The 24,779-nt window shown below is 41.2% G+C and overlaps 1 protein-coding gene across 1 annotated transcript in view; it reads left to right on the forward strand.

The window, feature by feature from the left end:
* Positions 1–24,779, forward strand: part of SEMA3A (semaphorin 3A) — a 196,404-nt gene that overhangs the window by 121,072 nt on the left and 50,553 nt on the right. The window contains exon 6 of the mRNA XM_077807879.1: positions 3,462–3,581. Coding sequence (XP_077664005.1) covers positions 3,462–3,581 — 120 coding nt within the window. The remainder of the gene's footprint in view (positions 1–3,461; positions 3,582–24,779) is intronic.

Raw genomic sequence — 24,779 nt, forward strand, 5'->3', positions numbered from 1 at the left:
CACAGCTCTCTGCATGCTGATGAAAGAAAATGATGTATTTGCTCTGTATAGGGAGCGGTATCCATTTCTTTATGCTGCCTGGACATAAATGAAAACTGACAATTTGGGTTTTTTCAGCTTCAGGAATTATTGTAAATTTTTTGAACTGTAAATTCCAATATTTTTTAAAGTTGCTAGTGAAAATACTGTCAATTTAGGCATTAATGAGAGGTCGGAGGGCTTAGCAATGGCATGAGAAATCCTTTTAAATTTATAGTAGCCATGAGTGATTCTCACGAGGTTCCAAAGTGAAGGGATGCATAAACATCCAATACTTATACCTAGAGAAGGGACAAAAATTTGATTTAGATTTCAAACTCAAGTTCTGGGAAATCATTTGGGGTCATCCTGAATCTGAAAAATTACACACAAAGAGCCTCACCCCTCTTGTGAGATTCCTGGTACTTCTTGCTCCTGGTTGAACTGGAAATAGAGTAAGAACACCCCTTCCTGCAGTACTGTGCAGTTAATCCTAACTGGAACAAGGAGACACAGAGATATACAAAAAAAAATTAGAAATGATTTTTAAAACACAATGGGCTCAGTCCAGCAATCCTTACCCATGAAATCCCAATCTCAAACCCTTATCCACGATAAGGGCCTCATCTAATGTCCATTGACTTCAATTGGCACTGGACTGAACCCTGTCAGAACTCTTGCATATCTCAGTGAATCAGTTCAAGTTGTAGGCCAAGGGTCAAATAGTTATTCCCTTGAAACATACTTACCCATCCCTACTTTAGAGGTAGCTGTAATAGAAAGCAAAAACTTGCCTTTCAACGTCCAAAAGCTAAGTTCTAGCCCAGTTCAGAACTCTACGTAAAATGTGTCCTTCAGCTTCTTGTTGGTGAGATTCCCACCCCACCTATGACCACTGGCAAAGACAATCTCCATCAGATCAGATCAGACCACAATAATGTTAAATTGTCATGTGGTGAGCTGGCACAAACCTGGAAGCCATGTTGCATTCCTGAGGTGACTGCACCTCAACAGTTGTACAGTTCTTCGTGTGTTGAATGAGATCCTCAAGTGCTGAGAGACCCCAAAATGCAAAATATTACAAAACTCTTAATAAGTTGTTAACCTATTTGCTTAATTGTAATAGTCTATTATTAAATTTGGAATCCTTTTTTTCCTTGAGTGACTTTCCCATCGGTTGACAGCTAAGAAATAAAAAACTGGTTTTGCTGATTTATATTGATTTATTCGGACTTGCCTGGGAGTGGATGAAAAGAAAATGAGGATAAGGTTAAGGAAAGGTTAAGAGGAGCATCAAAGTCATTTTTCACAAGCCAAAAGGGGTTGTTGTTCTTTAAAATCTCAGCTGTATATGCTGTACGTAATAAGGACTATAATTAAGTGATTGTCTCCTGTTTGAAAAAAAAAGTAGAAAATGAAACAGAAGAATGAGAAATTGTTAATTAATGATATGCTGTTCTGTTTCACTTCTGATTATACCTCCTGCTGGGCACGACTGGTCTATTTGCTTATAATCTCTGCTGTGAATTCATTTAATTCCATGCCTTTCTGCTATCATGTTTTCACCCTTCCTGACTTTCATGAATACCATATGGTACACAGTCATTGTAGCTTCAATTGACAAGTTTATGCTGTCAGTGTTTCAGGGGAAAGACGCTAATGTTATCCAATAGTCATGTTGGGACATGGCTGTCCCACTATGGAAATATCTAAAACTGGCATGAGAATCATATGCTTGTTTCCAAAAGGGTATTTGAAAATCAGGCTGTAGTGGGGGTCAGCCTGACCAGAAAAATCTGTCACTGGAGCTTTAAAAACCTGTTGCTTCATCCTCAGCTTTATCCTTCTGTCTAACTCCTCTTTTAAGATGGGCAAATAAAATATTGGTTGAGAGGAATGACATACTTTTATTTTAATTTCCAAAGGAACTCTAGGCTGGATCTGCTTATAGATGCATTATAAGGGCCCGATCCTGCAAAGTAACTCCATGGAATAACTGCATTTACTCCTAACAAAACTGACACCATCATTTGGCTCGATATCTGGCACCTTGAAACTGCTTGTGGATACAATTCGAATTGTGTATCTAATTCTTTTTCTTGGAATTCATCTCTTCACCAAGTGGTCTAGGACTACTGTGAACAGTGACACAATGCAAGGATCTAATGTGAGATTTGAGCTCCGTCTTTTGAATTGGGAACACATCATTCTTTGTGCCTGGTAACCTTTCTGGTTGAATCAGAAGTGGCATTTGTGGGTCTATGTTATTATGTGAGTTTGATTTCAGACTTGACCACCTATCTACTTTTATGGGCTGGGATGCCACAGAAAGGTTTATCCTCCTTCCCTACTACCTATGCTGAGAGAAATGTGTTTCACTGAGTGACAGTCTTGCAAGCAGAAAGTTCACAGAAAGGAAAAAAATTCCCCAAGCAGAGGAGGATGCTCATGAAAGTGCTTCCAAAAAAATTATCATTAAAATCTGATATGAGAAAGTATTCACATGTAAACAATTAAAGGAAAGAATTCAGCAACTTTCTGAACTGGGAACCAATGGGCCTGATTCTCCACAGCCTGACACCTTCTGTAACCATTTGCAGCAGTGCAAAGTAAGGTGTAAATCGCTGACATTCTTGAGAATCAGGATCTAATGTCTTCAAGTGGCTGCTTTAGCAGGCACCGAAAAGACAACCACAGACATGTATCAGAAAGATGTCAAGATTAACACTAGGCTATAACAGCTGGAACTATATGCAGACATCTGCAACAGGAGGAATAAAGTTTCACTATGATATGACCTATGTGGCTTGGTCCCTATAGCCCATCAATATAACATAAAAACAAGGTTTCAGAGTAGCAGCCGTGTTAAGTCTGTATTCGCAAAAAGAAAAGGAGTACTAGTGGCATCTTAGAGACTAACCAATTTATTTGAGCATAAGCTTTCATGAGTTACAGCTCATTTTCTGTGTGTATATAAATCTCCTCACTGTATTTTCCACTGAATGCATCCGATGAAGTGAGCTGTAGCTCACGAAAGCTTATGCTCAAATAAATTGGTTAGTTTATAAAAGCAAGGTTGCTAACTCTTGCTGTTTTATCACAAGTATTACAATATTTAGTAATGCCCCAGCTCCTACAGGCAAGTGATTATGTGAGAAACTCAGCTTTAATTTTAAAAAAATAACTCCTAAGTTTCTAGCCCTCATGGTTGCAGAACAAATCCTGAAAATGTGACCCCAGTGCATCCTAAAGGCTCAGAACCCAGAGGGCAAATAAAGAGTACCACCACTGGTTATATTTTAAAACCTCACAACTTTTAAGCCAATCTCATGATTTTTGGTGATCACTCATGATCACTGAATGATTTGGGAATAGTGTAACAGATAGCAATATTTGTTCACTTCTTGACAGAATGTTTACAGTTATCTCATATCATTCCACAGATGGAGAACTGTACTCTGGGACAGCAGCAGACTTCATGGGTAGAGATTTTGCCATTTTCCGAACTCTGGGGCACCATCATCCGATCAGGACAGAGCAGCATGATTCCCGCTGGCTGAATGGTATGGAGAGACGTACATTTTTTTCCAGTGTTATGTTCATGTAGCTTTCAAAGTCTAGCATACCACAAACAGTTCCTTTCCAGTAACACCCATGACATGTTTACCTCTCCTTGATATGGAGCAGAATTTTGTCTTAAACCAGTTAAACTAATCAAGAGTGATTTATAAAGGAGCGCTTTTTGGTTTTTAATTATATTGAGATTTGTGGAGTGTGATTAAATTTAAACCATATCCAGAGGCAGCAGCTAAAGCAGTATCATGTGGCAGGAGCAAACTGCTGTACATGTATGTTAAACAGGACTTCTAGGCCTGAGGAAGTACCTGCAGGGAAGTCTCAGCACAGATGCGAGAGAGAATGTTAACTGGAATTGCACCCTCTACAGGCCAGTTCATAATGCAACTGGGTCATCTCTGAGGTGCAGTTCTGACATTAGCCCTCCTGACTCTCCAGGAGGAGAAAGAGGGGAAGGAAAATTAGATAACAGGAGCCCTCAAACATACCATAGCTCCCAATATTTTGGAGTGTCAAAGGAGCCCTGGGTGTCCTAGAGCTTGCCTCCATTACTGGAATATTTGTTATTTTCACAGGGCAGAGTAACTTCAGTTACTAGGTGCAGTTAACCAGATAGACTCAGAAGTGCTAATTTGCCAGTGCAAACACCACAATTACATGTGTTATCAAAGCATTTGCACATGCAAATAAAGGTCTGATCCAATTCCAAGTGAAGTCAGTTTCCACTAACTCCAGTGGGAATTGGATAGGTGCACTGACATATTCATGCATTCACATATTCATGCATTCTCAGTTTTAAAAAGCTAACTGGTTCCAATAGTTTGTTTAAAGTAATTGAAGACACTCTGGACAACCTCGTATTGATATTTAAAAGACTTAAAGCTAAATTTTGTAAAGGGCTGACAGCCTCTCTTTCTGTAGATCCAATTTGTATTTGCATTCCTATTTCTGAATCTCAAAAATGGGTTGAAATGTTTGCACCTACCGTGAGGGTCAGGTAACCCTCATTTGCATCCACAATTCAGTGCAAGTGCAAAAATACAGATGCAAATTTTGCAAGTGCAAAAGGGAAGCTGTCTTTTGAAACATGTCCTTTAATGGAAAAGCATATTAGCTAATGTACAACAGATAACATGGATATAATAATAATGATAAACACATTGGATCTGATTCTGCTCCAAATTGAAATCAGTGGCAAAACTCCCATGGGTGACAGAGAGAACAGGTTTGTGTCAACTGGGTATTGCTTTTGCAGGCAGTTGTTGCCTGATAGCCCAGAAATATTGCTCATTGGTTTCTTGTTGTTCTGATGATAGACACGATATCTGGACTTCCGGGAACATTGAAGTGGAAGTGAGAGTTTGTCACTGATCTATATAGATAGATTCTGCCAGGAGAGTATCTTTCTGTGGGGTAGATTAATACTAAGAATAGCACAGAACCATTGTGATGGCCTTGGTGAAATAAAGCCCAGTAAAAGCTGCTTTTGTGCAGTAGATTCACACAATGACAGCTGAGTCAGGCGGATTTATGCAGTGGGAAAGCACAGCCATTGTCCGCATCCCCTGCACTTCATTGCTGAAAATGTGTCATTCCTTTCTGGATTCAGTTATCAGTCTCTCAGTGCTGAATGTGAAAACTGCTTTTCCCAAATTAGCACTGAGTTAACATCTGAGAGGGTGTGGAAACCAGAACTGCTTTGTGCGGAAGATGGAGAGAAGTATAAGAGCACACACAAAGAGCTTGCACACCCTGACCCCTCTGAAATGAAATATTCTTGAACTAGCGCAAAACTGGGGACAATTTCAACCTTGTACAGAATAGACATGAGTTTGGGATTTAATTACAGTCCTTAAACTGCATTACTGCCCGGCAAAGTCCTGTTGAATTTACTAAGATGAGAAATAGTTCTCAAAAACCTATATAAGGGATTAGAGATTGATCCTGTGCGATTTACTAGAGTTAGATTCCTGCGAAAGGTTGGTTTAAGAATTCGATTAGAGAATTATTACTCCCTATTAAAGGCTATAGAACTTTTTCCAGTACATTCTCATTAATGAGGTCCTGGCTGCATTTCCACTGAATTCTCTGTGACCAATAGAGAAGTCCAAAAATAATCATCTGGGACTGAAACTATACAGACATACTGCTCCTTCGGTTTTTCTTTTTCTATTTGCCTTTTTTTAATGTGTAATTACAAAATAAATTTCCTGGTTTCAGATTTTTTTTAAATGAGTACCTTTCTAATGAACCATGCCAGCGTTGAAGGATGAGATATGTTCTATATACACAGAGTTCTATATACACTAGAAGTGCAAGCTTTCCCATTCCTTCCCATCACCCTCTTCTGGAAACTTTGGCCTCTGCTGAGACTTCCAATAAGGGAATATCAGCCAAGTGCCAGTTTCTTATGTTGTGGGTAGCTCTATTGGAGTTATCCCAAGACCATTAAAAAGATATGTTCAATTATAATGGTTTTGTCATTACACACAAGGCCCTGATTCTAACTGCCAAACCATAACTGAAAGACACCCTATCTCTTGGGCCAACCAGTCACTTGCGATAGTTTGGGAACATCTGAAATTAGTGACAGAAAGGTGGTATTTTGAGCATAGATTAGAGGGTGTGATCCTGGCTCCATCTTCTATGTCCTGCTTCCTCAGTACAAAGGGGACGGAGGGATGTCCTAGCTGGGGATTTCCCTCATATGCTTCGACTCCATGGGTGCTTCAGGGTTGGAGCACGGATGAAAAAAAATTAGCAGGTGCTTAGCACCCACTGGCAGCCAGCCTCCCTCCCCCTCCCCCACAGCACCTCCCACCCACCGGTGGCCCTGCCGCTCAACTCCTCCCCCTCCCTTCTAGCGCCACCCACCTGATGTGAGCAGCTCTTCCGCAACGGGCAGGAGGCGCTGGTGGGGACGATCGGGGACGGGGCGCACTTGGGAGAGGGGGTGGAACTGGGACGGAAGAGGCAGGGCAGGAGTGGGAGCTTGGGGGAAGGAGTGGAGTGGGGGCAGGGCCTGGGGCTGAGTGGGGGTTGAACACTGCTGGGCAAAGGGAAAAGCCAGCACCTGTGATTTCCCTGATGAAGTGGGAATTCTTGGGTGATCTAAAAACAGCATATGTAGCTCTATACCACCCACTCCCGTCCCCTGGCATAGGGGAATTCCTGGATGGGCTGAAGGCATGGCTGGAAGTGGGGGCGGAGGGGGGGAGAGAGAGGAGGGGGGAAGTTGCAGTGCAGTATGCTGAAGCAAATGCTAAGCAACACAGAGATGGACTAAAGCCTCTGTTTGGGCGGGGGATTAGGGGAGTGGAAAGATGGCTTAGAGCCAATTTTCCCTGCACCCTCCCTGGTTCTGACCTGAGCACAGGGGCTCCAACCTTACATCTTTAAAGTTAAAAAATCAGATTTGAAAAATGAATAGTCCATAAATGTGTATTTTAAGAGAAAATATTAGGAGTTGGGCTACAGACAGCTTGAAAGGAAATTAAACCACAAAAGGGACATTAAAGGAGCATTATGCATCTGTTTTTCACCCATGAAAGCAAGGCAATGCAAGCCTGATACACCCTCCTGCTAACAGTTTGAGTTAAAGGCAGAATGTCAGGCTGGATTTCCAGTCTTAACTTGGAATTTCCTTCCTTTCTGAGGGTTTAAACCAGCCCCGTGATGTTATTTTAGAATCCTTTCTGCGGTTTAATATTTAAAGTGGGATAGTAGCTATGCATAGTCCCCTGGAGACATTGTCCTTGATAATCTTTACTTTACGGTTCCATAAACAGCTGAGTATTATAGAAGCTGAGCGAGTGTTCAGTAAAAAAGAAAATGCCCTCTTACATTTCACAGGCTCTGAGACAGGAAACATGGACTTGATCCTCTTATGACATTTGTGCAGTGCTTTATAGCCATCATTGTACACAGTTTCCCTTTATGACAGATTACAAGATGCCTCAGTGCTGGCGATGTGCAAATATCTTTGCATATTAGCATATCTCACTGTGTAGTGTGGTGTATGGAATCAGAAAGACAAGATTCTAAATATTTCAGGTATTTTCTTTTCTAAAAAGGTCATATGAAATGTGTGAAGACATTTAGAAGTGAACTATTTTTCCTTTCCAACTTCTGCTGAGACTTGAATGTGCTGATTGTCTACTGTATTTGACTCTATGCGTCTTCTTTGGTTAGCCACACTAACTCCTCTCTCTCTCCACATATGCAGCATTTCTCCGTACCACTCCCACTTCTGCATACCTCCCTTACCCTGAATGCTCTTAAATACCTTCCCTACCTCCCACTTTCATGCAAACCTCCCACAAGTGGTGCAGCTGAATTGGGGTAAAACATGGTTAGCATTATTTCACAAGCCAGGGTTGAATACTACTTGGGACAAGTGTGATATATTTATTAATCTAGATATAACTGGGCTTGGAAAGATTAGACATCTATTGGTAAATGTTGGTGAACACTGATTTCACCACAAACACATGTAAGCCAATTTGTTATAGTTTGATTTAAGGATCTTTACTTTGTACATTTTGACATGTGATGCTGACAATTTGTGTTTTAATGGTTATAAAGCTTTTACTTTTTGAATAACAGCATCAATTGTCATTAAACAATTATTGTCTGAGCCCCCCTATGGTCTTGACACCCCGTCATTTGGAAAATTTGAATAGATAAAAATCTTTAAAAAATGCATACAAATATTGACATTATCTGTCAAAATCATTTTAAAAAATCTAATTCTGCTAAGCCTAGATATCACTAGCTCTGCTTAAGCCAACAGTTGGGTTTGTTCCAAGGACCTCTTGCGCTTGAAGCCTGCACATCTGCTGCTTGAGCCCAAGGACTATGTCCATTAAAAAGCAGTAGTAGATTGATATTCTCTTATGTGGGCTAGCACTAGAGAGAGACAAAGAAGCACACTTTCCTTTTTTAGACACAATGTCTCGGGCACGCTCACTCTTGCAGACACAACAAACATGTGTCCATATAAAGAGGAAGACTCCTTCCGCTCTTGAACATGCCCCCCCCATGTTCTTCTTTACTAAAAAAGAAGTAGTAATAGTAATAATAATTTAGTAGTAATAATAATAGTAATAGTATAGTAATAATAATTTCCCATGTGACAAATTCCACATGTGACAGATGTTAGTCATGTCACTTAATGGGGCTCAGCTATTGTGGTGACGAGGGTGGCATAAGAACTTGAATAGACTAGAATCCAAATAGAATTTTCAGACTTTTCTCTTTCAGCTCTTGCTCCAAATTTGAGGTGTTGAAAGTGATTTAAAATGTTATTTCTTGCTCTCCATCAACTCCCTAATCTGTATACGCCTGTCTTCTATCACAGCCCCTTCCTGTGCTCATTCCCTTCCCAGAGTGTTACAGCCACTTTACTGCAATTAAAACCTAATTATTGGAGTAAATGCAGAATTACTCGAAGCACAAAAATTCTCTTGTTTGCTGCTGCTGTTACTTGATGTTTATACAGCTACTGATTTAAGAGAATGTGGCACAGGGAGCTTTAGGTCTGACCCAGTTCACACATCCCGTCTGGGTAGTTGGGGTATTTTTAATGAAATATAAGAAGCCATTCTAGCTGGGAGTTAAGGGCCAATAACAATTAGGAAATGAGCAATTTCTTTAAGATTCGTCCACTTTCAGGAGACATGTGCACACGCAGGGGAAAAGCATTCTTAAAGTTCCCTCCACCAGAAAAATTGCTCTCTCAAATCAAATGTCTGAATGGAATGATTTGAAATTTTGTCAGCAACTAGACCCTATTTTCTCATTCCAGTACTTAATAATACAGCACTGGGTCATTTTCTTACAAAAGGGTTTTTATCCACTAGGCAAGCTCCCCACCCTCACTCTGGCCCTTTTATGCTGGGTAAAATGGTCAGAGTAGCACAAAGCTGTGTGACTACCCCCGCTCTATGGTGTGCTTTTGTTTTTTTAGGGGGAAGAGGGATTTCTGTTGCAGGCACTGTGAAAGACAGCCATAAGACTACCTTCCGAAGATCCCCTCCTGGCAAGCATGCAGGGGCAGGAGGGGCATGTGAAAGGTGGGGTGCAGCATGCACTGCTGCAGAGATTCTGGACAGTGCTATGGCCCATAGGCAACATGGGGAGGAAGCTGTAATTTAGACAGGCCCACAGGGCATGCTTTTCTCCTGTGATGAAAGTACTGTGCTATTGTAATGCCGACAGATCCCGGTCGTTGGTGGGCGGGATCGAACCAGGGAGCTTAGTGCATGAGCCTCTACAGCGTGAGCTAAAAGCCAACTGGCTGTTAGCTAAGGCTGTAGAGTAGACTCATTTAACTCTTTCTAAGTGGTCTCAGTGCCACTAGATGGGATAGAACACCACACCCAAGATGTGTGTGGGTTTCATACTTCTCCTAGCTGAGGAAGCGTGTCCCAAGCTTCAGAGACTTCCCAGTTGAAATCACAGACGAGCCCCGACTTGTAATGCCAACAGACTGGGGTTGGTGGGTGGGATTGAACTGGGGACCTCTGGAGCTTAGTGCATGAGCCTCTACAGCATGAGCTAAAAGCTAACAGGATCTTAGCTAAGGCTGTACAGCAGACTCATTTAACTCTCCCTCTCTCTCTTTAAGTGGTCTCAGTACCACTAGATGGGACAGAACACCACACCCAGATGGTGTGTGGGTTACACTATATCTCTTAAAGACACAGCCCAGAACTCATCCACCATATTTTAGCTCTAGGGCATGGGTAAGTGTTTACCTTCAGGTGCACACTCCAAGGGTCATGAGTGGGCCCTAGGGATCTGTTCTGTACCCTTTCTAGATTTGAGTAAGAAACATTTCTCAATATTGTATTTATGAGTTGTTGCTTTGTTAATCATTATGTTATTGATTTCAATGGAAGTGCTTGTAGAGTAATGTGGAATAAGGTTCTATTCCTCATAAGGAAGGGTAGCCAGGGTCTATGCTTGTATAATTGAAGTCCTGGTAGCTGTTAATAGCAATCTCTATGCTACTCCCTGTATATTAATTTCAATTAATTTTTTGAAATAATATTTAATCAATGCAGTGTGTGTATGTATATATTTATGACATAAAGGCCACGCACATTCACTAGTTTACAGTTGTGTAGCCTTGCCAGAATTTCCTCCCCACAAGAGTGAATTATATTGTATAACGCTGATTTCAAGTAAAAAAGACACTCCTTCCTGCAGGACAGGTGGCATGTTGACACTCCCAGACTATAGCTTTTCTTCTGTCTCTGGAACAGGTTTTTCTTTAAATAATACAATGTGTGGGTTTTACAAAGAATTGAATCACCATCAGAAAAGAAACATGGGTTTAAATGGCAGGCTGCTAATTCAAGACTATTCCTGTATGTGCAGGCTGGCTTCGCAAACCCAAGAGATAGTTCAAGAGATTTACAGGCTGCTGATGTTCATAAGATTCCCTTAACCCTCATGTAATGATATGTTAAGACTAGGTTGGCTAATCATGATCTTGGAAATGGTAAAATAAAGTCTTTGAAGAACATTCTTATTTAGGGCCATTTGTGACTCTCTTGCTCAGGCTGAGTGGTACTCTGCTCCACGAGTAGTCCCTGGATTTCAGTGTGAATAGAGGTAAATGCAGTTGCTATTGTGAGTAAGATGGGCTGGTCTACACAGAGATATAATGAGTGACAAGCGAGGGTGCAAATCTATAGTGCACAAACCTGCCACACAGTAACTGGCCACTGTACACTAAAGATCTACAGCGTGCTTTGACGTACTGCTGCAGTGGCACGGTAGCAGCTCCACGTGGCCAGTTAGTGCATGGCAAGCAAATTCAGACATTGTGGATTTACACCGTGGCTTGCTACATGGTAAGTCTCCATGTAGACAAGCACGGAGTAAAGGTGTCAGCATCTGACACTTGGAGAGTTTTGCAATCACTGTTAATGGAGGTGACTAACCAGCACTTTCAAGACAAAAATATTTCCAGTGAATCCCATGGCAAAACTCTAATTGACTTTAGTGGGAGCAGGATCGGGTCTGTCACATTCCCCTCTACTTTGAATATGACAAATGTCTGAATTTGCTTTTTTCTTTCCTTGTTTTTTCTCCTTCTGCTCTAGCCATCAGTTTAATTCATGTTGACCCTGTCAGTACCAATTTCCTCTTCTCAGGCCACCACATTCAGAGTCTGGTGGGCGTTCAATAGAGATTTACTGTTGACTGGGTAATTTGAGTTCATGTGTGTGGTGAAAAATTAGTGAGGAAAATTACCCAGCAAAGTGGATGCCATGACAATGCATTTCACCATGGTGTGACTGGCTCTGCTGACATAGCTCTCAAAAGCTCTCCCTCTGTGAAAATAGGGCCTGTTTGCAAATTAATTAGTTTCTGGCAGTGGCTTGATTGTTGACCCAAAGTTTGTAGAGTGGAAAAACAATCAGATTAGTGTGTTCAATATAAAGGCCCAGTGCGACACTTGAGTGTGGTTTGCCAAACTGTTGAGGCCATGAATGGAGTGAAACAAATTCTTTTTTGAGAAGCCAAGCCAAAGGTTAAGTGTGATGTGACTAGGCATGCTGGCTGTGGGGGGATGGAGAATTAGAGGGTTTCAGCCACACAAAGCTGGATGGTATTAAGCAAGTTTTGTTAAATTTAATGACATTCACAGCATTAGATACAAAGTCATTGGGTGTGTTTTAATCTCCATTAGAGGGAGAAATAGGCTGGCCTTTTTATTAGATTTTTTTTCGTGTAGTCATGGGAAACACTAGTGACTGGCTATGGGGGCTATTAGAGCTGGGCCCAGATCTTAACCCTGAATTCAACCGTCCCCAAACTTTGTGGAAATTTAGATCAGGATCCACACTTTGTAAATGGCCCCTTATCTCTGTAGTGGTGCAATCCAAACCTTAGATTCAACCCTTGAAGTTAGGGTCTGTATTCACATGTGATTGATCAGGTCCTTCTCTTAAACAGTGTTGAAGATATCTCATAAGGCAAATACATTGGAAGATACATAGATTAAATAGATAAACTAGCTAACAGAAAGACACCAGGCTTGTATCTCTATTGTTCCTAAAAGATCTCATGGACCAGATCCTTAGCTGTGGTTAACTGGCATAGCTGCACTGAAATCAGGATAGCTGTACTGGTTTACATTAGCTGAGGAGTTTGGGTCATATCACTAATGACATGCTTTACTATCAATGCATTATCAATGTGATTAATTTATTTAATAGCAAAAAATGATAGCTGTTTTTCTTAAATATGACTCTTCACTTTAGTTACCTTTTATGGGATTCATATTATTTCTGTCACCCCATTATATGCCTGTTGAATTCCCTTAAAATCTTTCATTTAAATCAAACAATGCCTAGGCAAACCTTTTAGCTCTGTTAAATAAGTTCATAAAAAAATATAGCTAAGTGAGAACTGTACCATATGGGAATTTTAAGTGGTCTTAAACCAGTGTCCTGAAATATTTTAGATGGGAGCCCAATGGACCTGGATCTGAATAGTCACTGACTTTTGTGAAGTTTGTTTCCTGATCCAGACTTTGTGGCTGGTTTTCTGTATGTAATGGGCCGAACCAAAACCCCACTTATGAACGATGCTAAACTTTCAACTGCTTGTACAAAAAACCATACATCACTGCATGCAATTACCACAAATGAATGCTCATATCAGGTATCTGATCAGGCAAAACGACATAATTGGCCTTCACATGTGCAAATACCAGCTCCAGATTGGTGTTTGCACTGCAACAATTAGGCATATCATTTGAGTTAAACAGAATACTTGGTGCATACATTAAAATCCTAATTAGCTTTAGACATAGGTGAATTGTCCTGTAGACTTAAGACTTTTCTCTCACTGCTTGGGTCTATCACTCCCCCTTTTCTCTGTTCATGATTTTCTAAAAATTCCAGTCTGAATGGTTGTAAGGCTAAGTAATTGCTTTTGTTCTTTGGTTTATTTAATATAAATACACAAATCTCAATAAATGATAGGTCCTCACACTAATGGTAGACATCACAGTTGCAAAGTTATAGAATCCCAACATGAATTTGTGTGGCAAATCAGTGACTGCAGATTTATTCATGCCCTCTGGGACCCGCGCTGCCTTTTCATCTTAGCATGCAATATGATTTAAATTACAGCTTGTGCAGAGCTGTGCCTTGGGATTCCACTGCATGTTTCCGACTGTTTATAGTTCAGTGAGCTTTAACCTCTGTGATTCTCAAAATTAAATAATGTCAGGGCTGATATCAAACTGATGGCTGGTACTAGGTTGCTTAAGCACTCTCTTGTATTAAAAGCCTATTTTTACAATGCAGTAGAAATATCTGTGTATTAAAACCATAGAAAATATATTCAGCTAATTTCAAGAGCTTGATTTAAAAGTTGCAACAACAAGGAATTGTAAAGGCAATACTAAGCTACAGTGTTAAAGGCTTGCTTCTCTTTCCACTGAAGTTAACAGAGGTATGACTATTGACTTCAATGGAACAGGACTGGGCCCCAACTCACCACATTGTGCCTAGGTATTGCAGCACAAATGGTATGTAAGATCAAGAAATAGTACAGGTTAGGTTTCTTTTATTTTGCTTTGTTTGTTTGTTTACTTATCAAAACACAATAGGCAGTTAACTAGTCCCTTGTAGAATATCATGGCTTAATTATTTTTAAATACTAAACTGTATCAGACAGTATTACTCCTGGGGGAATTCTGCACCCCTGCTCATGCACAGAATTCATGTCCCCTGCAGATTTCTTTGCTTCCCCACAGAAAAATGATTTTCTGACAGGGAAGCTGCAAGAGCAGTAACACATCACTCCTTAGATGTGCAGGTACATTGTTTCAGGCACCCGGAGCAGCCGGCAGAGAGGTAAATCACCACAGGGCTGGGGACACCCCAGCCACTGGCTCCTACCCTGAGCTGGGATCAGCTGCTAGTCCCAGCTGGGTTCGAGGCGGGAGGGGACGGGACTTCCTCTTCCCCTGCAAGGAGTGGCTGGGGCTTTGTCAGACCCACCCCCAGAAACCTCCCCCAGCTGCAGGAAGTTCAAGATCCTCTCTTGCTTCGTGCCCCCATCGCTCCTCAGCTGTGGGGAGAGGGGTCACTGTATGGGGAGCTGCTCCCTCATGTGCCCAACCCCCATGCATCCAGACCTCCCATACGCAGACACCCCTGCCAGCTTCACCCCGTACACCCAGAACCCCCCTACCCCTCCATACCCAATCCCCACCTCACTGACCCTCGGCCCCTGCATCTGGAGGCCCCTGCAACCAGACCCCCTGCCTCTGGACCCCCACCCCTTCACCCAAACCACCCCCCACCCAGCACCCTGTACTTAAAACCCCACCCTGATGAGCCCCCTGCACCACCCTGAGCCTACACATTGAGATCCCCATGTCACTGACCCCCAATGAGCTGCACCCAGACACCCATCCCACCAAGTCCTGCTCCCCCAGCACCCACAACCCCCAGCTGAGCCCCCCACACCCAGATCTCTTTGCTGAGCCCCAACCACTTCACCTGGAAACCAATGCCCCTGCATCTGGAACCCCCGCAACAAGCCTCTGTGCATGTAGATCCCCCCACACCTAGACCCCCCACAGAGCTGTCTGCACCCAGATTGTCCCATACAGAATCCTCTCACCTTAGGATCCAAGTGTGGAGGGGGTCAATTCCCCCACATTGACCCCCTCCACTCTTGGATCCTGCCTGGTTGAGTCTGCCTACCCCTCCCCCGGTGCACCTGGCGCAGAGGGGCAGGGCCCCAGGGTGTTTCTGGGGCAGGCTCAGGCCTTGTGCTGTCAGGGTCAGGTGCAATCTCATCACTGAGTCTGTGTCCTGGGGGTGGGGGATGTGGGGGGCTGCAGGGTGATCTCCCACCTTCATGAAGTCAGTGGCCTGTGCTCCCCACTGCCATGCTGGAGCCTCTGCATTTATTGACAAATACAACTTGCAGAATTTTGCAGAATTTAAAAATATTGTGTGCAGAATTTTTAATTTTTTGGCACAGAATTTTTAATTTTTTGGTGCAGAATGCCCTCTGGAGCACAGTTGCCTACTTTCACGCAGTAAATAAGCACCCCTATTTTCACAATAAGCCAAAAATCAAGCTAATCACATTTCAAAACGAGGCCAAAACAAGCCAATCCCTAAGAACCCCAACACTCTGTGTGACTAGATCCCCCTGGCATGCAGTCTGGGACTGTGGTGGGCCCGCTGTGCACCCCTGACTCTCTCCTCTGCTTGCCCCCCCTTTCCCCTGCTTGCCAGCAGCTGATCTAAAAAAAAGAAGCAACAAGCAACAATCTACGAGCCAAACAAGCAACAAGCTACAAGCCAAAAACTAGCCAACAAGCAACTCACAAGCCAATTAAGCCAAAAACAAGCCCAATTTCTGCATTTTTTTCACAGGTTTGGCATGTCTGCTCAGGAGTAATAGTATATACTATAAATCTTTCAGCATTTCCTCTAAATACTTGAGGAAGAGCACCCAGAAAGGATCCAATGAGAATCTGAACATTCAATCTGTTGTGGTAATTTATTCCTTCACAGATCTCCATCTGTATTCAGAATCGTAGCTGTCCATTTTAATGGCAAAAATAAGAGTTTAGTGGTTTTCATTCCTATGAACTCTTCAAAGCCAGCACAGTCAACAGCAGTCCTTTTCTATGCCTTCTTCAACTTCCTCAAACTGACTTGTTTTCCTAAGTTCCAATATGCAACACCTGTGCAAACCGTGAAGGCCAGGGGATTGTATAAGTGTCACCGAGGGCCTAATCTAGCCTGCACAACTTTATCACTGGCAACGATGTACAAGTGGAGAGAAGCCAGCTTGGCTCTCACTCAGACCCTGGACTGCATTTGCAGCTCTGGAAGCAAGGGGAAAAAACCAACCCCTTATTTTGACTTGTAAGCTTGCTTAGCACATTTGACTGGAAATCACTGAGACAGTAAACGTGACACTGCACAATTTTTTTTCCACAGAATCATGGTTGTCAGGTACTATGGGGAAAACACAGTAAAAGAACGTAGTTGGATTCCCAGTGTGATGCCTTTCAGTCCTGCATGCATCCTGCTTGGCTTCAGAATTCCCATTTGCATCAATGGTGTGACCATCAGCTTTTAAAATTATCCAGGCCAGGCATACAACTATGGACGCAGACTAATTTCCTTCAGTGTTTGTTACTGTATTACGACAAACCTCAAGCACATATTCCATGATCATCAGTAGCTGAGGGACTGTCGTTTTTTTCTTAGTGGCTGAGTGAAGCTTAGATATACAAACGCATAGTAGATTATTCAGAGAAGATGGAAGGAATGCAGTTGTCCCTGTAAACATTATTATGTTCTGTGAAAAATATTCTTGTACGGTGTATTCCTCAGCTGTGTGTATTTTTAAATAAGATCCTTAACACCCTATGGACTGAAATCTGTATACCTTTTTCAGACCTGAAGAAGCTCTTTGTGTAGCTGGAAAGCTTGTCTCTTTCAAAGTTGATCCAAGAAAAAAATATTACCTTGCTCACCTCATCTCTCTAAAATCTTGTGATATTTTATTTAATTAACATAGCTGATTTTTCAGTTAAACAGAAGCTGACAAAAATCCAAAGTTTCTGACCCATGTGTTATTGTTTTTGCATTTTTGAATCTTATAAAATGCCAAAATATTTTAATGTAACAGAAATTATATGTTAGCTGGTTTGTTCTCAGATCTTGCATGCTCAGTAAAAAGCCCTTGGAAATATGGTTTTACACTGCTACTAACATTAAGAATAGAATGTGTATAAGGATACAGGTCCAGATCCTAAACTGATGTAGGTCAACATAGGTCCATAGGCATCAGTGGAGCTATGCCAGCTTACACTAGTTCAGAGACTTGCCCATAGATTTGATACTTAACATATTTGCACAACTGTATATTAAAATAGCTCTTAATGTATAGGTTCATATATATACCCAGAGAGACAGTGTTGTTATACTATATAATAAAGAATCTATCACATAATTACAATTTTATGGTACAATTTAAGAAACATCAAGATATAATGGCTTCCTATGCCAACAACTGATAGTCAGTAAAGAATAACTATTAGTGTATCATGAATCGTGATACCGTATAGTTCAATAACCACAATATAACAGGAAAGCTGGTAACAAAATTGCTTTTAGGAAGCTTTCCTGCAGGAACTGTATTTCCAGTGGTATAACTCAAGTCATATTATCTGTTTTGATGTGCATGCAGGATATTGTATATCAGTATCTAAAAGGTTATTGAGAGCTTGAAACGTGTGGACAAGCCACAAAAATTGAACTGCCAGCTTTACCCAAACCTAATTTGGAGTCCCATTCCACTCCCATTTCACTGGCAGTGTCCCAGAGTGGATTGCAGTTGGCCGGTCTCGTCCTATAGCATAAATGATCCCATTGTTTGGTCGGTATAGCAGGTGGTAGCATGATGGACATAGGAAATTGAGGTGCAACGAAGTGGCAGAGGAGGAATAATTTGCTTTAGAAGAGTGTCTTGGACTGTAAGCTGTTTGTGGCAAGGATCATATTTTTGTTCTGTATTGAACAGAGCCTAGCACAATGTTGTCCTATGCCATGATTGGGGCTTCTAGTGCTGCCACAGAACAGATAATAAATAAATAATACAAAAAAGTTTCCTCCCCCCCCCTTTTTTTTTTAGGAGACAGGTTTGTATGGGTTTTTTTTATTAGATTAGTGGCACTCTCTAAGATATGGAGAAGGTGCTTTTCATAAACATAAGCATACACATAAATCTTGAATTTCCTGTCTGTAGTTTAGTAAACAGGGACAAAGCCATGGTTTGGACTGGATTGGCTTTTCTTTTAAACTGGCAAATCTGTGGTAGCTTTGTGCCGACACTGAAATCAGAGTATATAGTCCTTATGTTAAACCTGGTATTTACTGGTTACTAAATTATCTTTGAGTAAAATCCATGTTCCATTGTAATGAAGTGCAAAACTCCCATTGATTTCAATAGGATCGGGATTTGGGTCTTTGTGATGTGGAAGTGTTCATGAGCAGTCAATTGCTAATGCAAAGAAAAATTATAGGGCAGTTCAAACCAAGCTACTAAAACCATTGAACCTCCAAGGAAGCTGTAGCAAAGTAACTGGGGAATAGTGGGCACTGGAAGTAGTAGAGACATTTACTGGAGCTAACATGCATTGTGAAAATTTAAAGAATGTTATTTTGATGGGGTGGGAGAGTGGAAGTTTTCCATAAAAGTTTTAAGCAAGAAAGCAAAATCCTGGGAATCAAGGAGATGAAAGAAGGATTTGATTTCATAGACTAAAAGACAGAAAATAGTAAACTTTAAAAGATAACGGTAAAAACATAACTGTAAAAAGAGGAGTTGTGGAGTAGGCAGACACAGTATGTTGTAAAGCGAGCAAATAAAGGTCTCTTAAAATGGGTTTAAATGGTTGAAATTAGATCTAGAAGCTTGGAGAAAAGAAAGAGTCGACGAATACTAGCACCACAACTGTACAGGGAGATGTCAGCAAACCAGTAAAGTGCCTGAAACCACTATGGCTTATTGCTAAAAGCAGCCAAGTCAGCAGGCTGTAGATTGGCCAAGTCAGCAGGCTTAGCTTCACCGGGGGGGGGGCTTTGGATGCCACAGAAAGGGCAGCTTGACTCCCCGTCCTTCCTGATAAGAATTGTGTTGAAGTGGCTGATACATGCATTTTGGAAGAGCAGGATGTGCCCCAGGAATGTCTGTTGGGGCCTCAAGTCTGCAAACTCTGGAAAAACCCACACCTGGTTAATCGATAATCAGAAGGAACCTCTTGCTTGACCACTGAAACTGCTTGCTTAACAAGTTTTCTTTAAGGGACATGTCATTCTATTACTAATGTATAAATAAGGAGGGAAAGTTTGAGGTAGTTGGACTCTTTTTGGACTCTCCCTCTGGATACATCTTGCAGTCCCCACCGGCAGATGGAAGATTTGGCCACCGGAAGCCTGCCGCTGTGTCACTCGAGAGCCACTCGAGAGCCACACTCAGCTTTGGTAATTATCAAGGGTTGGGGTATTTTACTAACCTTTTGCGGACGTGTGTAAGTGCTTGAGACTAAGTAAGTTTAGCTTTAAGTGAAAGCACTCTTGTGTTGTCCCCTTTGTGCCAGCCATCTATTGGTCAGATGGCTGTGTCTCTCCTGATTTATTTCCTGACAGCACCTCACACAGAGTAAAAGTTACCAAGAGCTTTGGGTTGAAAGACCCTGAGTAACATAACCAGGGAAATGTTTAAAATGATGCTAACCGATTTGCTATAAAGGTCAAAACATTGTAGAGTAAAACCTTTGCGAGAATTATATCTGATTTCCTTATGTGCAGTTTGTCTTGATTTTAAAATGTATCTTCAGTTACCGAACAGTAAGACACATGAACTGTAAATAGAAAGCCTGATGACAGCTGACCCCTGATCACTAAGGAGCTTTCATAATTTGTTGGGTAACCTGTCATCTGTATTCTGTACAGCATTCAAGCTACATGCAACAAGAAAAACTAAATAAAATGTGGGAAAGAAAGGGAGTGCCATCCCTTTTGCAAGAATTATGCTTTACTTGCTTCCTTATGATACCTAGATACTACAGCAGTGGGTCCATTAGAAAGAGAAAGCAGTCAGTATTTTGTTCTTACATATAATTTAATTTAATAAAATAAAATGTTTCTGTATCTTCTAAAAGCTGACATTTAAAAGTAGAGTTCAATGGCAATATCTGTTTCCTGAATGGTACCTCAGCAGATATCAACACTGCAAAGGCAAAATTCTCTTCACTCCTCTGCATTGCAGGTCTCAGTTGTATACTCTGCTGTATTTCTGTGCACAGAACTCCCATTGAGGTCAATGAGAGCTCTGAACATGGAATGAGTATAGACTATGCAACAGAGAGCTGCACTGTGAATTAGTGAGTGATTCTCACTGGCTTGTTTATAGGGATTGGTATTCTTGCTACCCAGCCCTGTGATATACAATATGAATAGCTCAGCTATGTTTTTTGACATAATTACCAGAATCTTGTTGGTGGAAACTTCTCCTGAGAGACTGTTCCACAGCTTAATACATTTTACTGCAAGAATATTTTTCCTGAGTTTTCACTTTTTAAAGAATTCATACCCTTATCCTTTGTCACTGACTAAATAATTCTTCTCTCTTTGGTGTTTAAGCTCCGCAAGTATTCATATGTGCTTGTAAGCACCCCACCATACCCACTAAAAAATAACATTAAAATACAGGTGAACCTCCCTTTCTGACAACAGCTTGAGAATATTCCCAGAAACTTTTTATAATCTGGAGTTACAGTAATTATGCCTCAAAGCTTTCTAAACCTCTGTATGCAGACATGGAAGTACATGTTTTCTGTGACTACAGTGAGCAAGATTTGACCCTTAAAGTCTAATTGATGATGAACAATCCTCTGTTAACAGGGAGATGGACTAGGTAACCGAGTAGGTCTTTTCCATCTCTAGGGAATCCATGATTGTAATCACAGCGTATGCCAATATTTGCCCCCCCCCCATCTCTTCTTTTTTTTTTTGTATCGACAGTGTTAATATACCATATCAGTGATAAGCCTGTAACTTATTTCCATTCAGCTATAACTGCTGGTAATTCTTTTTTTTTTCTGCTGATTGATGCTAAATTAAGTTGGAATTACATATTATGTCCACGTGACTACTAAATGAGGTCGTCATAATTGATGTTATCACACTGAATATCAAAAGTAGCAATGAGGATTTGTGTCTCCACTCCCAAGTGTTGCTGAAATGCCCTGCTGGATTTTGCATTATTTCACTAAATTGAGAGATTAGTTAAAAACTGTCATTCACCCAGTGCTTACTCTCTACTGCCTTCATTTATTAAGCTTGCCTTAATGGATTTTGTGTCAAGTTCTTGTACATTGGCTGTAAAAGTTAATTATAATAATAAAGCTATTTTACATAGTCTGACAAAATGACCTCAGCTTTGTGGCTACATCAGAAGGACTTGGCAAAGGAATTAAATTATTATGCAAGGATTAGAAAGGTTAGGGAATCTCTACAGGGCTGTTTGTCTGCTGGATCACTACTTTGAAATGGGACTGGTTTGGTGATCATCATCTGATGAACATTCCCTAAAAAATGAGTTGATGGGCTCAATCCAGTTCTTTTTGTATATATATGTAGCACCTTCTAGTCAGTTCACTGGCATTAATGGATTAAGCCTGACAACACCCCTGTAAGGTACAGTAGATAAATATTACTCTTCCTATTTTGCAAATGAATGAACTGAGACCCAAGAGATAAGGGCCATATTGTCCACTATGCAGGAAAAATATACACAGGGGACAGGAAACAACATGAGTGGAAAATTTGTCCTGCCAGTGAGGAGTTTGTGTTCCCTGTAAAATTGGCTAGGGGATCCTAAATGCCTAGATCTCAGGAGATATGGTGGGGCTGAGATCACCATGCAGAGCCCTCTGCACTGCTGATCAGCTCACAGCTTCAGAGACTCAGAGAAATACAGGACTCGCAGGGACCTCGGTAGGTCAGCTAATCCAGCCCTGTAAGTGTTATCTAGACCATCCTTGATAGCTGCTTGTCTAACCTGATTTTAAAAACCTCCAGTGGTGGAGATCCCACAGCCTCCCTAGGTAACATGCATCCTTCATCAGCCATGCTATTAATGCCTGATCCATATCATTTTCCTTTCCAATCCCCATCATACGTGGGCTACAAACTTTAAGATAATATAGATTTTTTTTGGAGGATATCAGTCTTCTGGCTGCTGGACTTTAGGAATAACTCAATTATCTTAAAATTAACACAGTGGTGATAGAAATATAACACCTTCAGATATAGGCAGCCACAGAAAAGAGGTGCTAATGACATCCCATAAATTTTGGTGGTTATTCTTTAAAGAGATAATAATCACCTCTTTCAGATTAAATAGGATGGGTAGATCAGAAGGTTTGTTTTGTGGGAAATCTAATTTACTTTGTGAATTATGCTATAATTTGACTGAACTTTTGTGTTCACTTTACTTCACCATATAATTAGTCATTATAGAGAATCAAAATTATTGTTGTCTCTTTAAGAACAAAGGCCTCAGAAACTGATAATTATTTCACAGTTCAACATTTTGTTCCTTTTCCTTCCCATGCAGCCTACAGTATGACTCGTTAGAAATGTTCAGACTAAGAACTACATTTGCGGGGAGGGGAAAGATCAGCTCCACCCTAGTGGCAGTGCCGGGAGATTGTGGGTATTGCTGTACTGCAAACACTTAATCAGCAGGTCTTGCATCCTCTCTCTTGCTCATGCGCTAGAGGGAAGCACCACACACTCATATGCAAAGAATTAAGTTATGTGGCACTGAGGGGAGCGTGTTACAAATTTTAAAGGGGTGACAAGAGCTATCTCTCATCATGCTCCTGCACAGCATCTGTAGAGGCACCATGGATCTGGTTCTCATTGACATTAAAGCCCACTTTCACTGCTTTGGCAGTGGAAAGTGGCCTTGAAGAGAGCATACATTTAATTCGCTGTCATTGTAAGACTTCTTTACACTGGAGGAGTGGTATAAAGGAACCTTAGGGTAAATGAGAGACAGGCCCTAAGCCTAAGGGCATGTCTGCATTACAAGCACAGGGTGCGACTGCAGCTCATGTAGCCATACTTGAGCTAGTTTTAATCTAGCTAATTCAAGTACCAGAACAGTGAGGCTGCAGCTGTGTGTGCTTCAGAGTGGGATGTACAAGCCTGCCTGGAACCCTGGTAGTTACTTCTGGGGCTACTTTGTAATGAAGTGCACTTTGCCACAGCTTCTCTGCTGCAGAACCTGAGCTAGGTTAGAGCTAGCTCAGGTATGTCTATGCAAGATGCAGTCCCCCCACCCCCCATGATGGCAAATGCAGACACATCCTTAGGCTTAGGGCCTGACTCTCATTTATCCTAAGGTCTCTTTATATCATTTAGCAGTTGTAGTGGGCCAAATAACAACCAAGCCTAAATCTCTCTCCATTCCCGAAAACTATATCTGCAGTTTCTGATTTTTTCTTTTCTTCTTTTTTAATTTCCTGATTTCTTACGGTGAATGCTATACTTAGAATACAAATGGTGCTGTTCAGCTAATCTGAACTGATGTTGAGCCATGTCTTTGTCAAGATGTGACAACCCACTCTGGGGGTTGGTTTCAGTCTGCATGAGTTTCGCACACCTAAACCAATAGGTTCTGTCCACAGGGCTGGAGCCCACAACGTCCCTTCTGGTTCCTTTGGAATTTGGAGTTTGTATGAATGGAGAGAGAGAAAAATTGGTCTTTCCCATCTTATCCAGAGAGCAGTTATAATCAGCAAGCAAAGTAGATTCCACAGAAGTAAAGATGTAATTATATAACCCACAACCATCAGCATAGACCCTGAGGTACAGAGATGTTTTTATTTCAGGAGAAGTCTAAGTGTCAGTATAGTTCTGAAAATCATGCCTTTGTTTTTTTGCCCAACCTGCACTTCTAAAGAGCTTGACTAAAGAAGACAGCTTTGTTTTAATGTTTCTTACAATAAGAATTACTTTTAGATGATGATAACAACGAAAATATTGAAAATCCTTTCACACTATGATTCGATCCTTGTTGCCAATTGTGTGGCAGTGGAATTGAGGTCTGGACAGAAACTGGATGTGGAAGAGCATTGTGAGTTCATTAGCATCCTCAGCTAGGTGTTTCCTTCTTCCTGTGCTACCTTCTTGTATTGGAATTTTGAAAAAGTTGCGAGCTTAATATCATGTAAAGCATCTTTCATCCTTAAATGTCCCAAAGCACTTTGTTTCACTGACCAGCAAAATGCAGACACCTGTACAGTGAAACAGTGTCGGTATTTAACAGCACAAAGCAACATTACACAAGTTTTAGTCCAAAAAATGAAAAATATTATATGCAATTGAAATTGCAGGGGGAATTTAGATAAACTAAACACACATGATCCAGTATTATAATTTTGCTATGACACTAAGGCTAGTATCACTAGACTTTGAAAAAATTTGATGAGATCTCTAATCTCTTATCAGACCCTAGTTTAATTTCACATCCAACAAACACTACCTATAAAACCATAGTCCTGTAACATCATTCTGGAGTACTGATTTAGTAATGATTCAGAG

Source organism: Eretmochelys imbricata, chromosome 1 (genome assembly GCF_965152235.1).
Source record: "Eretmochelys imbricata isolate rEreImb1 chromosome 1, rEreImb1.hap1, whole genome shotgun sequence".
Lineage (NCBI taxonomy): Eukaryota > Metazoa > Chordata > Testudines > Cheloniidae > Eretmochelys > Eretmochelys imbricata.